General features: G+C 35.9%; 1 protein-coding gene across 4 annotated transcripts in view; it reads right to left on the reverse strand.

The window, feature by feature from the left end:
• Positions 1–13856, reverse strand: part of CEP192 (centrosomal protein 192) — a 57416-nt gene continuing 43560 nt past the window's right edge. For 3 of the 4 annotated variants that reach the window (XM_046937998.1, XM_015282473.4, XM_015282474.4), the window contains exons 37-44: positions 13375–13573; positions 11981–12060; positions 11011–11106; positions 9522–9641; positions 5589–5710; positions 4596–4719; positions 4054–4112; positions 1–482 (exon numbers count right to left, since the gene is read on the reverse strand). In XM_046937998.1, coding sequence (XP_046793954.1) covers positions 344–482; positions 4054–4112; positions 4596–4719; positions 5589–5710; positions 9522–9641; positions 11011–11106; positions 11981–12060; positions 13375–13573 — 939 coding nt within the window. In that variant the 3' untranslated portion in view covers positions 1–343. Of the gene's footprint in view, positions 483–4053; positions 4113–4595; positions 4720–5588; positions 5711–9521; positions 9642–11010; positions 11107–11202; positions 11891–11980; positions 12061–13374; positions 13574–13856 lie in introns of those variants that run through there. The other variant, XM_046937999.1, reaches the window with a different exon arrangement.

Consider the following 13856-nt stretch of genomic DNA (forward strand, 5'->3'; position numbering starts at 1 on the left):
TTAACAGTTAACGCATACTTTATTTCCGTATTTACAATGTTGAAAATAAAATACATTATATCTAGCTATTCCTAATAAATGCAAAAATAGAAACTTCCCTTTCCAACAAAAGTGCAGAAACATAAGTTAGAACATGGTAACTTTAAAACATAGAATATTATTTCTCAGTGTTTTTACTATGAAAAAGCACTTGAAAAACAAGCACCATAATTCATCTTAAGATTTTCCTTCAGAGCAGCATCACAGGGCAAAACAAGTAAAAGGTTAGTATGGAAATGTAGTAGCAAATCCTTGAACATTTTAAATGGCTTAAACCGTCCTAAACAATTGTAAACTGTTCTGACTATTCTTTTGCAATAGCTTTACCACAGAGTCGAATGTTAATACAGCCATATTTGGTCGTGTGCACCACCAAGAGACCTTCAAATACGCCTTCCGCCTGTGGCTTGAACTGGACCGGCACGTTGATGTAATGATGGGATCTGCAAGGAGGCAATTAAATGCATATTCATTATCAACAACCAAGCAAACTGTACCAGATATTGAAGTTCTAGTTTTTATTTTCACCAAAACTATACATTTGATGTGTACTGGGCCATCAAGTTTATTTTTATAGCTTCAATTATTACTCTTGTGAAGGAAGATTTTAAAGGTGATTCTTTTCTACAGGCTATGCAAAGTATTGAAATATTTTATTGCTGCTAGCTTATCTGGATATGTTTGTTCTGCCTCTTCACAATAATACTGGCAGCGCATCAATTACATTTACAGCAAAGTTACTACATTTCTTCTCTTCACAAGTCTGTTGATGAGCATACTGAAATGTACAATTCTCAATCCATTTAAAATTGGAAACAATTGAAACATTTTACCAACTTCCTCTACGTGAATAAATATTTCACTTAATCACCACAAGCCAATACATCAATCCTCAACCAGTATTTTCAAGATGTTGCATCACATCTTTTTTTGGTTAAGTCCTCTTCTATTCAGATTGCATAAAAACACACCAAATAGTAAAATTCAGCTGCAGGTAGGCTATAAAGAGTGGCTGTCTTAATTGTCAAAAGCCTGGAGTGAACATGTTAAAATAGAAATATAAGCTATACAAGCAAAAAAGCTGGCAATGCCGAGCAGAAACTTATTTGATGCCACGGCATCTGATGGAAATATCCAGTACTAACAAAGATGTAGCAGTAACAGGCACACATTAGAATAAGGAAAAACAAATAGCAACTCTTTGTAAGAGAAAAAGATTTGTTTGTTTTTTAAACTTTATCATAACTCTGGTTCTCTGCCTTTGGCAGTATTTAGTGCTATCCAGCATCCTTTGGAATATGTTCATTTCCTCTGGTTTTTATTATTTTGTTCCTACTAGCTATTCCTCTAGATAACTAGTTCTCCTACAGTAATCCAACCTATCATAATTAGCTTGTGCTCCTATCCTCCTACATTTGAAAGTCACAGTATTTGCCCTACGCATAAGCCTGATCCTAGCCTTTAAGCATAAAAATATATAACAAAAAAATACTGAAAAACACAACCTGCTCAGTGAAGTAACCTGTTAGATGTACATGTTATCACAATACAGACTGATACGTGAGTTCATACAAAAAAAGCTCTGATTGTGAACTACTGGATTAAAATAAGCAATAGAGCAAAGGATTTTAGCTAGATAAGAGTTTAATTATTTATACTGTACAATCGACTTGCCAAGTTCTGCCTCTTCAACCACCTTCTAACATATGGGATGAAGATATTTATTCAGCTGAAGAACATCAGTATGACCATTTCATTTGTAACAGACGCATTGTATTAGAAAACAAAAAAGGCAGTAAGAATTGAAGCTGAAGCTCAAGACTCAGTCCGCTGAAGACTTTACAAAAGTAAGAATAAGTTTAAGAGAATCAGAAGATGTGCACAAGTCTGTATCTTCAGAGTGATATACATATGCTTCCTTACATACTATATCACGTAGTAAAAAGAATATAACTAAACTGAAGCTTAGAGTAGATAGATAGCTAGATAGATGCTTTAAGATGCTTGGTGAAGATTATTACAGTTGCTTACTGGTTTTGCTGCAGATTTGGTTGCAGGCTGCTCTATTTGGAAAAAACCTATTGTTATTTTCAGATCAGCAAACTGTGGTAAAGGACACTGCTAACTGTTGGCACTTGTAAACACATAACCAATTGAACAAGAACTTGCTTGACACTTTATCAGCTTCAGAAGGTGAGATTCTTTATTTTAAAACCAAAACAAAACCCTGTAATTCCATTACTCAGACGTAACACTTGATTATGCAGAATTACTTTCAAATTTGGCCCTCAAAATGAAAAGCATGCAACAAACCATCTTTATTGCCTAATATTTTTGGTTCAAAACATAGATTGATGATACTTTCTATTTTTACACTCTTGTTAACAGGCTACAATTCCAAGTTCCTGCAAGCAGTTTTCTTATCTAATCGCTTATGAATATTGCTTTATCAGATGCCCAATCTGGGTTAGATGGCTTTCCTGAGATCCTCTTTCATGCTGATCTGAAATAAAAGACACTTACAGAACTTCTTTTAATGTTGGTTTGGTTTTGGTGGTTTGGTGTTGTGTTTTTTTTTGGGGGGGGGAAGGGGGGGGGTTTAAAGCACTTGTCCAAGTAAAGTAATTCTTCTATGCTTTATGCTCTTAAACGGGAGGGCTTTTTCGGAGAGCTCTGCTGACTTCAGATAAATTAGTTTTTAAAAGCCAGAAAAGGTCAACATTTATAACTGAAGAAAAAAAGCTAAAGCTACCAGGAAAATGTTTCTGGAATGTGATTAGAAGTAGAGTATATTCAGTTGAAAACCTTTAGAAATGACATTGAATATTTGACTTGTTAACTCTACTTTGGATAAAAGCAATAGGATTCTATCAACTCCCATAGCAAATCTACTAAGTAGCTTTGACTGCAATCCTAAAAAGTATTTTTGAAACATCTAAGTATCTTCCAATTAAGTTACTCATCTTTTTTTCAAGGGCTGTCAATACACCCTGTCCTTTGCCTAAGGCTGTATAGCCTCAGACAGATCTAGCAAGTTGTCTTTATTTGGGCAGATTTTTAGCTTGTTCACTACTTCTGTAATAAACTCTTTAGTGGCAACTTTAATTAAGAAAATGCAAGTGAACTAGAGGCACTGAAAAATACATCTCAGTGGAGTTACAACACTTCTTACTAGAAACTGGCTTCAAAATACCTTGAATACCTGCGGTTAGTAACATAACATCTATTACAAAGATGGGGCTGTGAAGCATCACTGGCAGAGAAGAAACAGAGTACCCGGTTCTATTTCTGACCTTACACACAACTTCTATTCTGCATATCCTTCGTTTCCTCATCTTTAAAATGGGGAAACATCTAAATGTTGAAAACGTATGCTGTATGACTTCTAATCAAATGGTAGCATTTTTATCTTCCTGACACTCCCACAGTTACAGATGAAGATGTTTGATGCTGTATCTCTTTATGAGATGACTAACAGAACTGTCAAATACCTGCAGTAATCAACTCTCAGGATGTCTGGGTTTATTTTGAAGGGCTGTTATCACCAACTTGAAAACTCCTTTTATGCAAGTAATATGCTGAACTACTTGGTATGACCAAGCAATTCCACTCGCTGCTCAAACCTTATATTTGCAGAGAATCTTTGAAGCAGCTCTGCAGGTTTGTCAAATCAGAAGCATGATGAAGGCAATTTGGTCTGTTGTGTACGAAGTGTAAATGGAAGGAATGACTTGATTGTGCACAGCGGGCCAAATGAAGCATTAGGTTTAGCATGAAAAGCAGCAGCACTGTTTGCAGTGAAGAAATTGGCAGATGAAGTAACCGTGTGGGCTCATTCTGTTTCTAACCAAGATTACAGAGCACAGTATTAGCAAAAAAAAAAACCTCACAAATTTAACTAGACTAGGTCTTTATATCTACATTTTAGCACTGTACATTGAGAAGATATTTATCTTACTGAATTAATTTTTTTCATTGTTGTTAGGCAAGAACGTTAGCACAAGAGTTACTTACCTTAGAGAGTATTTTGAGTGTTTGATGTAGAAAGGCTCATTGGGACTCAAAAATTTCAGCTGCAATTTAATACAAAACACTTAAAGACCCACTGTACTGTATGCATTGTATGTAAAGCCTATTATATTCACTTTATAGCATGATTAAGATAAACAAGGTAATGCACAAATACAGCGTTAAACCCAGTGCTTAAATATGAAACATGCCCAGATTTGTGCATTTGAGGAAACCTGTAATCTCAGGATATGTTAACGAAGTGAAAAAAATAAAGATAACAAGAAATCTATGACTTTTTAAAAAACAATTACAGTTTACAAATACCCTCACTGACTCAGGCAAGAAAAGAGAAAAATTACAGAGGAGAGCCCATTTTTTCCAGTACAATACTGTCTTTTGAAGCAAACACCACAAAAGACTTGCACTATTGCCATCTTATGCCCAGAGTGAAAAAATAAAAAATAAAAACAAACCTACATAGAATAGCTAAACTGTTGGAAAGATTTACAAAAATATGCATTTAGAAGAAACTCCATCAGACTTACCAAATGTGTTCTAGGAGAATTATTCCTCAAGTTGACTTTTAACGTGCGTGATTCCCCAATTCTAGTTGGAAGGAAAGTGTACAGGTCTTCTGGTGCATATACCCCACGAGTTATCTCATTTAGTCTGATATGGAAAAGGGAGTTAAGATATTAAGATTTTACTTATATGGTCTGGATATATTGATTACATACTTCAAGACATTTGTATTTTCTTAAGAGAATAAAGAAGAAAAATAGAAAGATCTTGAAGGCAGACTCTCTCACCTCATGTTTCACAGGTTATACATTTTAGTCATTACGAGTCTAATGAAAGCATCACTGCAACATAAATATATGAGCTTACTTACATACGCTTTTACAATCTGAATTTTTCCTCCACATGCTTTACTAGACAGCTAGCTAGTTTCTTTTCATGGATTCCATGTTTAACCAAAACATTTTGCTCTCCTGCCATACTCACATCATCCCATACTACAAGAATTGTAGATCAATTTTATAGAAAAATAGCAATGTTAAGACATGCAGTACACCACATTCTTACAGTGAACTTTAACATTTTGTAAAATCACCAAAATGGGTCAGTATACAGTTCTGCTGCTGATAATAGTTTTCACAACAACAAATTATGATTAGGCAACTTAGGAACTTAAATGAAAAGAATGCGAAACTGAACAATACAATACAACACGAGGTTTGGTCAAGTATGTTTCTGCAGCTATTTGCTCTTTAATATAGGATAACTGAGATTGGAAGAGACTCGGGAGGTCTCAAGTTCAACACCTCTTGCACCAAGAGCATCAGTTCTGGGCTCAGAAAAGGTATTTCTCAGGGCGTTGTCCTGTAAGGTCCCAGAAATCTCCAAGGGCAGACAGCAGAGCCTCTATGGGCAGCCTGTTCCACCACATAGCTATTGGAACAGCAAAAAGGTTTGGTTGCATTTTTGAAACTTCCAACCATCTGCAGCATCTCATTTCAGTTCTTACCCATACATACCCTGCTTTAGTTGTACACGCTTCAGAGCAAACCTTCCTTTTCGGTATAAGTGGGCTTCCAGCTTCTATGAGGGTATCTGCTGAAGCCCTCGCAACTGCAGCTGTATTTTCTGCTTTAATACACTATTGACAAAGATAAGAAAGCCTTTAAATTTTGCATTCAAATGGATCCAAGTACCTAAGTCATTTTCCTTAGCCAAGGGAAAGGAGTAAGACTTTACTGTTCTGAGATACTATACTTAAGGAAAGTCTAGATCATTGAGACAGAGCAACAACTCGGAAGGAACACCATACCAGGCTTTTGTGTTTTATGTACCATTTTGTCTTTACTTGTTAAAAGGCAGATCACAGAACACTGGTAGTGCAGTGCACGTGGAATCTCATGAAGGGTGCAAGAAATTTCTCTAGAGACATTCTTGAGGCCCATGGGCCTCAAGAACAGCAAAGTCATCAAAACAACTGCTCAGAGAGGAAGACATCAGTTAACACTGCAGTTCAAATTCCCACCAAAGCACAAAGCTTTGCGATAGTTGTGTATTATGAAGGATACATCATTCCCAAAGGGAGAGCACTCCAGAAAAAAATAAAAATCTGATAATGCACTAAATGGTAACTGTCATACTCAGAAATTGGGCCAAAATATTCCCTACTGTCACAGCCTCTATTCAATGTATTCTCACACACAAGAACACCAGATCACCAGAAGGGAATTATTTTGCCAAACAGCTAATTCAAAATTCTCCACTGTCTGATGAACCTAGCCAGCTACTGTCTGTTGCCCTTTGGGTTACAACATCTTGACTAAAAGACAAAGAACTAAAGAACTTCCCACGTTTACGGTCATACAACATAATCTTTTTTTCCCAAATAGCACTGATGTTTTAGACAAGCAGTTGATTTCCTTATGCAAGGAAGATTAAAAAAATAGTTTCTTCTTCAATAGAGCTGCTATGACAAACTTGTCTTTTAGACATTGATTTCTCGACTTGAAAGAGCTGCTAGTCAGTCTGCCAGAAATAGCAGCAGCCAACAAAAAAACCCCTTAATTTTAAGAAGAACATTCTTCAGTTGCAAATAGCCCATGAACCACAGTAGAACCCAATACCTAAAGATAAAAAACCCTGCATGTATGTCTTGTTTCAAGAGCTTTTAGTTTTCTATGTAGGAAGAAGTGATGGGTGTCATGCTTCAGTGTTATCATTCAAGTTCTACTGGATGAACAGGGCAAGTTCACTGCATAAGAGTAATACACATAATGGGCAATAATCAGAAGTTCTGTCTTCCGTGATCTTTATAAAAGTATCTTCAAGTATTGCTTTATTTGACCCCTTATTAATTTCTCCTGTTTCAAATGAAAGTAGTATGTTAAACATTGTCCACGTGGTTCTCTTGATCCCAAAGTAACTTCAGAAGCACATGAATACATTTAGCTCCAAAATTGGAATTAATTTTGCTCACTGAGCTTAAAAAAAAAAAAGCTTTTTTCCCCTGTTGCTCCTGGGACACCCGAATACGATGAAGCTTCCATACTGCTAATAACAATAAAAATCAAATCAGAACTTTTAGTAAAACGTTCTGTATTAAGCATTCAAAAGTTGAGCTCAATTTGTTCACTTTGCCTCTTGCAAAATGATACATTAAAAAGTTACTTAGCACAGCAGTTAAAGTACATAGATCACATTAAAAACAAAAAAAGAACATGCCTATCATTTGTAGTGTTTTCAAACAACATGGAAATTCTTTATGCAGTCCTCAAATTTCTACATGCTGAAGAAGCCAGCATAACCGAGGTCCTGCCTCAGCCCTTTGGCAGCTCCTTGCTGACTGACTGCTTCAATCAGAAGAGATCAATGCTTAAACCTAAACACTAATCCAAAGTATTTGTGCACAATGGTGACATTCATTTTCAGCCCACTGATCTCTGGCCAGTTCCTCATAGCAAGTGTTCCTCAGGAAGAGGAAAAACTAAGTTTGTATTGTCAGTATTGACAGGGAGAGACAGCAAAGGGCATTCAGAGTCCCTCCTCTCTCTGTCCCTAGGATTAGATGAGGAAAACAGTTCTTCTGAGTTGGAGTCTATGGTTTCTAGTGGTGGGAACAGCAAATGCAAACAGAGCAAAGTCACAGCTAATTGGCTTTTTAGGACAAAAAAAAAATGAAAATGGTGAATGCCATTGATTTTCCTAAATTCACTTTGTTCTAGTTCTTTCCTGATGTTGTTCACATTTCTTTCCACTTCTACTGAAGCGGTGCTATAAATACATACCACTCTGTCATTGTGAATGACAGTCAGTCTTCTGATTTCATTTTATCAAAAATCACAGCAGTACCCCACCTCAACTCAGAGAACCCAGCAGGATACAAGTCCTTTCCAAAGCTGTAGTAATGTAGTATACACTCTTGGCTCCTAGGACATAATAGGCAATAACTGACTTATCTGCTTTTAGAGAAGACCTGATTAAAAAGCTGCAGCAATCTAAGTAAATGTTCTGTGTTGACTCCTCTTGCAAAATGATATCTAGTTTCCTTATCTAGTTGATAAAAAGATTTTCTACTCTTCATCAAAAATTCTCTCAAGACACTTCAAGTATTTTCTGTAATGTTTTTTTCCTAGAAGTATAAAGAAATGCAGGAAAGATCTAATAGTTAACAGCTTTAAGTAGAATCAAGAGGAAAGAGAAACAAATCTGACGTGCTAGTTCAAAAACATTGATATCAAGTCATGCTGCTCAAAAGATTTACAAAATTCTGACAACTACTCATGTTCTCAGAAGAGAATTATTCAGAACTCTAGACTTCTTAATAAAGAATTCATCTTTTCTCAAGCTTTAAACAGTCAACTGACAGATGTTTTCCTCGCTTTATGGAAAATTATGTTCAAAGTATTTGATGAAAGCTTAAAAAAAAATCTCAAAACAAACACTGTACAAGTCTCATTCTTCCAGACAAAATTAGAAGTCATTTAACATATATATTAACAAGTCCCATTTTCAACGCTATTAACTACTGAGGAGAAAAAAGACCCTACAAAGTAAAAGGTATCTTGCCAAGAAGGGTAAAGTAAGAGGTTCCTACTACTGAGGCAGGCTTGGTACTCTGAAGGAACAACTCAAAACCTTATCCAGGCTTCTCGGAAAAATAAAGTCCGATTTCCCAGAGAGGACATGAAAGCATATGTAGTGATCACACAGTATCGAACAAAGTTCTTCACATTCAGCTCATTTAGAATTTACTTATCTTAAATACTTAAAAATAGATTCTGTTCCTATACAGACTCACTTTGGATGGATGGATGGTGAGGTAGTGACTAGAAGTGAGCTAAGAACTGATTTTCTGTGCTCTCTCAACTCCCAAACCCACCCCTGTAGGCTTCACCATAAAATTAGAGCTCAGGAGCAAGAGAAGAGCAAAGAACAGCTCCCATTTAATTGTTCCCATGTATAGATCTAAATAATTCCCCACATCTATGCTGAACTCTGATAAAATACTCAAATTGATTTCATCAGAAACACCCATATCTCCAAAACAGATGGTAACAAACTAAAAATTAAGCTACGTATTGGATCAAAGGTCAATTACTTTACTATTTATTTACAAAAGTAAACCCAATGCATTTAGTGTGTGATATAAACAAATCTGCCCCTACAGAAATGATTCCCACAGGAGGTTTCCTACAGGAGTTTCTCTCTACTGTCTCTGAGCAGAAAGCAAAATTTTACATGTTAATGCCTTATCTTTTGTCATTTATCACATAAACAAGACTAAAAACTCATTTTTTGTGATATAAGAAAAACAGTACAGTTCAGGCTGTCATAAAATATTATCTTTTTTCTCATAATATCATTGACGTATATCAGCAATAATACAGTATAGTGACATTAAGATGTTATCAAATATTTATGCTCAGGATAATTTGTAGCATTTATATACTCACTGTTCCAGAAAGCTGAAACCTTAATTTGTGTTTCCAACTAGGTTTTTCAACAGGGTGACACTCAAGGTCCCAGAACTGGGAGTAATCCCCATTTTCTCTAGGAAAAAATATTAGAGCAACCTACAAAAACAGGAGGAAAAGTTTGCAAAAGTTTACCAAAATCACTTATAAAACTCCATAACTTTATTTGCACAAAGTTACAGTAAAGCCAACACAACATTTATACGCTACAGAAATCAATGCATGCGTTCCACACACACATAATCTTGCAGAAAACATCATCATTCATCCTCCTTTGTCTGCAAATGAATAGGCTCTGGTAAAAAGGGTTGTGTAACCAGACGCACAAAATTTGAGTTTGGCTAACTTTGTCTTATAAGAAGTGAGCAAGCATTTGTACAATTATTTCTATTAGGAAAATGAGGGAAGAAAGGGACCAGGAGGGGAATGTGTCAACTTAGCTGTGAATACCTGTACTCTTCCACCAAGTCTATTAAAGCAGCCTGTTCTACAATTACTAGAAGGACTGAAATTTAAACTAAGTTACTGGTCACACATTTGATTATCCTTAAAGGTTAGCTATGAAGGCTTCTCTCTATATGGTGCTGTACGAGGCTACTTCAACTGTAATCTTATATTGTTTCCATAACTGGGGTTTGAGAGAGAAACTGAGCAGCAGGTTAGAACGGATCACTACAACTATATTTTTTAACCAAATATTACCAGATTCACTGAAAAAAAAACCAAACCACAAAACATGACAGCAACCTATATCTTATTAGTTCCAGCCAACAGCCTAATCTACCAACAGTTAAAGTGCTGCATCTGAACTAGGATTGCTAAGGCAAACATATTGGTTTAAAGATGCTTTTCAACATTAGCAAAAAAAAGTTCTCAATATTTTTTTGCAAATAGATTCTAAATTGTATCATCAATATCACACTCTATAATGATTAAATATAGATATTTGTGAAGATGAACAGATAGAATAAAGTAGTATTAGAGGAGGAAGGAGGGAAAAGCCCCACAGAAACCCATTTAGTACATCCCTGTATGTGCTTTATAACTGTGGTTATGAAACCCTCTACTGGCCAGGAGATAAAATTGTAAGTCAAATGAAATCAACTTTAGGACCAAACAACTGCTCCTGAAGAATTATGACAAGAGGATCTAGCCCTCACACCAGTTTAGCAGAAACGCAGTATCAGTTGTAATAATCTTGTGGATTTTACAAAGAACTTTAAAATAATTTTCTGTTCTAGAATAGGGCATCTTCTGAAACAACAAAACAAACTATAGATTGCAGGAAATCTTAAAATCAACTCAGCTGATATTATTACAGCTGTGGTAAATAGATACTGACCACTTAATACACATCAATATAATTAAAAACAGCTTCAATTATTCAACTGTTATTTCAGAAAATTTATCATGGAAGGTACTATTTTACAATTAAGATAAATTAATATGCTCGCAATGCCAAGTTTACCTTCTCTTTTCCATAAGCTTCAAGCATACCAGAAACACGGTAACATCTGAAAGCAGAGTAAGTAGCTCTGTACACGGAACCAGTTCCATCTATGGCCTGCAAATGAAGTTAGGCTTCAGATTCAGAAGGGATTAGAACATACGCTGCCCTCCCTCCCCCTTCACCCCCGCCACACTTACATAAGAGTGAAAAAATGCACCAAACAAAGCTATTTTCAAATAGACATAATATTCACTCCCTAAAAGCAAAGACTTGAAGCTACTACAACACTTACGCAGTCATCATGACTACTGACTTCCAGTTTAGATGTGCTGCACTAACTGAAGCACTACATACTCTGTCTTCACAGTCACAGCTACATTTGCAGAATTTCTAGGACGATGAAATTTTTCATCATTTCATAACCATACTAATTCTAGTATAGCATCAAAATGACCATCACAGCATTCAGCTATCAAGAAATAGGAAACTATTTACAAATATTAGTTACAGCAACAATAACTGCAGAATCAACAGTAGTGTAATTCGGATATCCTTTCCCTAGCTTTAAATTACCTACAGAGATAATGTAGAGCAGAATTCTAGAAGCATATGTCTCGTAACAGGGCAAATTAGATTGGCATTCTGGATCAGAAACAAACATCTTTCATGTATGTTTGACTACTTAGTGCAATCCAGAAGCCATCCAATCATGCATTGGATGAGCAAAAGCAAGCTCCATAAGCTAGTAAGTGAACCAGAATGAGTGCTCTGTGAGCCTATTTCCCAGCCAGAGAGCATACTAGAGGAAAAAAGGGAAACATTTCCTTTATATGGACAGTCAGAACGATGGTGAAGGAACTCTGAGTTCAGGCTCCAAAATGCATACTTTCTCAAGAGGCTAGAAGGAGAAGGAGAGAATAAGTGGAAAAAAAAAAAGAAAACAAAAGGGAATTTGCATAAAACACTCTCAGTGCAAGCATTCACTCACTTTAACATAGGGTGGAGTAAATGACGACAAATTCCACCTGACATTTTCATCCCCCTTATTCTCCATTTCCAGGAAACTCTCTGGAAGAGAAATATCACATGTAAATATATAGATTTATTAAATGTCTTTGTTCAAATACTTTTAGTTGAATGAATTTAAATGCAGTTTGTTTAGAAAGAAAGCCCTTGATTTCTAGATACAGTGAAGTTTACTGGCAATGGTTCTTATGATGTCAAGTAGATGTGAGACTTCAGTAGCTGACTCAAATAAAGCACACTATCAGAAATTCCTTGCAAGTTTTTACAAATAAATTTGAAAGTCAAGTCTTCCAGTGAGGAATCATATTGAAGATGCTTACAAGAAGCTAAGTGAGACCTAAACTTGATAACCCTAAATGATCAGAAGAGAACCCTCCAAAAGTCCCTGAAGCATATCAAAGACAATCATGTGATTGTATTGTATATAGGAGGAATTTAGTTTCTTGAAAATCCAGAATATGACAATTATCAAAGAGAAATCTAAGTCAACTCCAACAGTTTCAATTTACTGCCTTCAGATCTTTTCGAGGGTACCTTCACTTTCTAGAGAACAAAACCCCCACAAAAACCCTGCAGATACCCAACTCTTTTCCAAGATGTTATTTGGCTGCTCAGGGAGAAACACTGACAGTATTGTTAAAAAAAAAAAAAGGAAAAAAAAGCAAAGATATAATCAATAAAGTAAGCCTTGGCAGTTCTAAAGGTAGTTAAATGAAAGGGTAGAGTCAATGAATCACTACAAAAATACTGGATACCTAGAAAAATAGAACAAAACACTAACAGATGTGGTATCTAGATAACAGAATGACAGTTTCGTACAGTAATCGGAAGAATTTGAAGTATTTACTGTAATTAAAAGTACAGACAGAGCATTTTCAACAACATGCTCCTAGATCATTAAGTACAAGATAGGAACAGCCAGTCTCAGAACTGACATTCCTAGAGATGTAAAGCAGAATCTCTCTTTTCTACTGTAGATAGATTTGACTAAACATCTCTGCAACACATACAAGATGAGAATGGGTGTACTGCACAACAACACTGATGCAAAAGAAGACCAACAAAACACAATTAATAGTGCCCTTTTTACGGAGGCACAGTTCAGTTGCACACATCAATAATTTAAGAAATTGGCAACTTATCTGCCCGTATACAGACCACCTGCAGGAAAATGTGCTACTACGAAGGAGAAAAAAAGACTTCCATCACAAGGACTAACACTTCAATGAACCAAAACACGGTAAGTGGAACTGTATCAACAAATTCAAGGCATTCAAGTTCCCAAACATTCGATACAGAAAACAAGAACACTGAATGTAAGATCTCTCAGATGTTACATTGACTAAGTATTATTACCTGTGCATTCACCAGGTCTTGTTTCAGGAAAAATAACTGATCTGCTCTTTATTTCCATTTTTGTCAAGGGATGTGCTGAGAGAGGTTTTGCCACATGAACAGTAGGACTTGCAGAGTGTAGAGTAAATAAATCACGTCTTCTAGACGGAGAGCTTGTTCCAGACACATCCTGTGCCTCACGAATCTGCACTCTAATAAACTTTTACACAATTTGGAGAGTAAGAAAGACTTAAAATAGTGAACATTCTTACATTAACAAATCAGACTATTCAGGTCTATTCCCTCGAGCTCTAAGAATGCATATTGTTCAGCCTCACATTCCAACAGAGAAAAAAGTCTTAAGTCAGTTGGCCACCTCTAACTTTTGTTCCTGATGTTTTAAGATTTTAGGGTAAATTTAGTTCAGGAGAAAAGGAAAATTTACTGAGCACTTACTATCTACATGTTTTAATTCAATACTCAAATTCAACTCCCTGTTGCAG

This window comes from Gallus gallus, chromosome 2 (assembly GCF_016699485.2).
Source record: "Gallus gallus isolate bGalGal1 chromosome 2, bGalGal1.mat.broiler.GRCg7b, whole genome shotgun sequence".
Classification (NCBI taxonomy): Eukaryota; Metazoa; Chordata; class Aves; order Galliformes; family Phasianidae; genus Gallus; species Gallus gallus.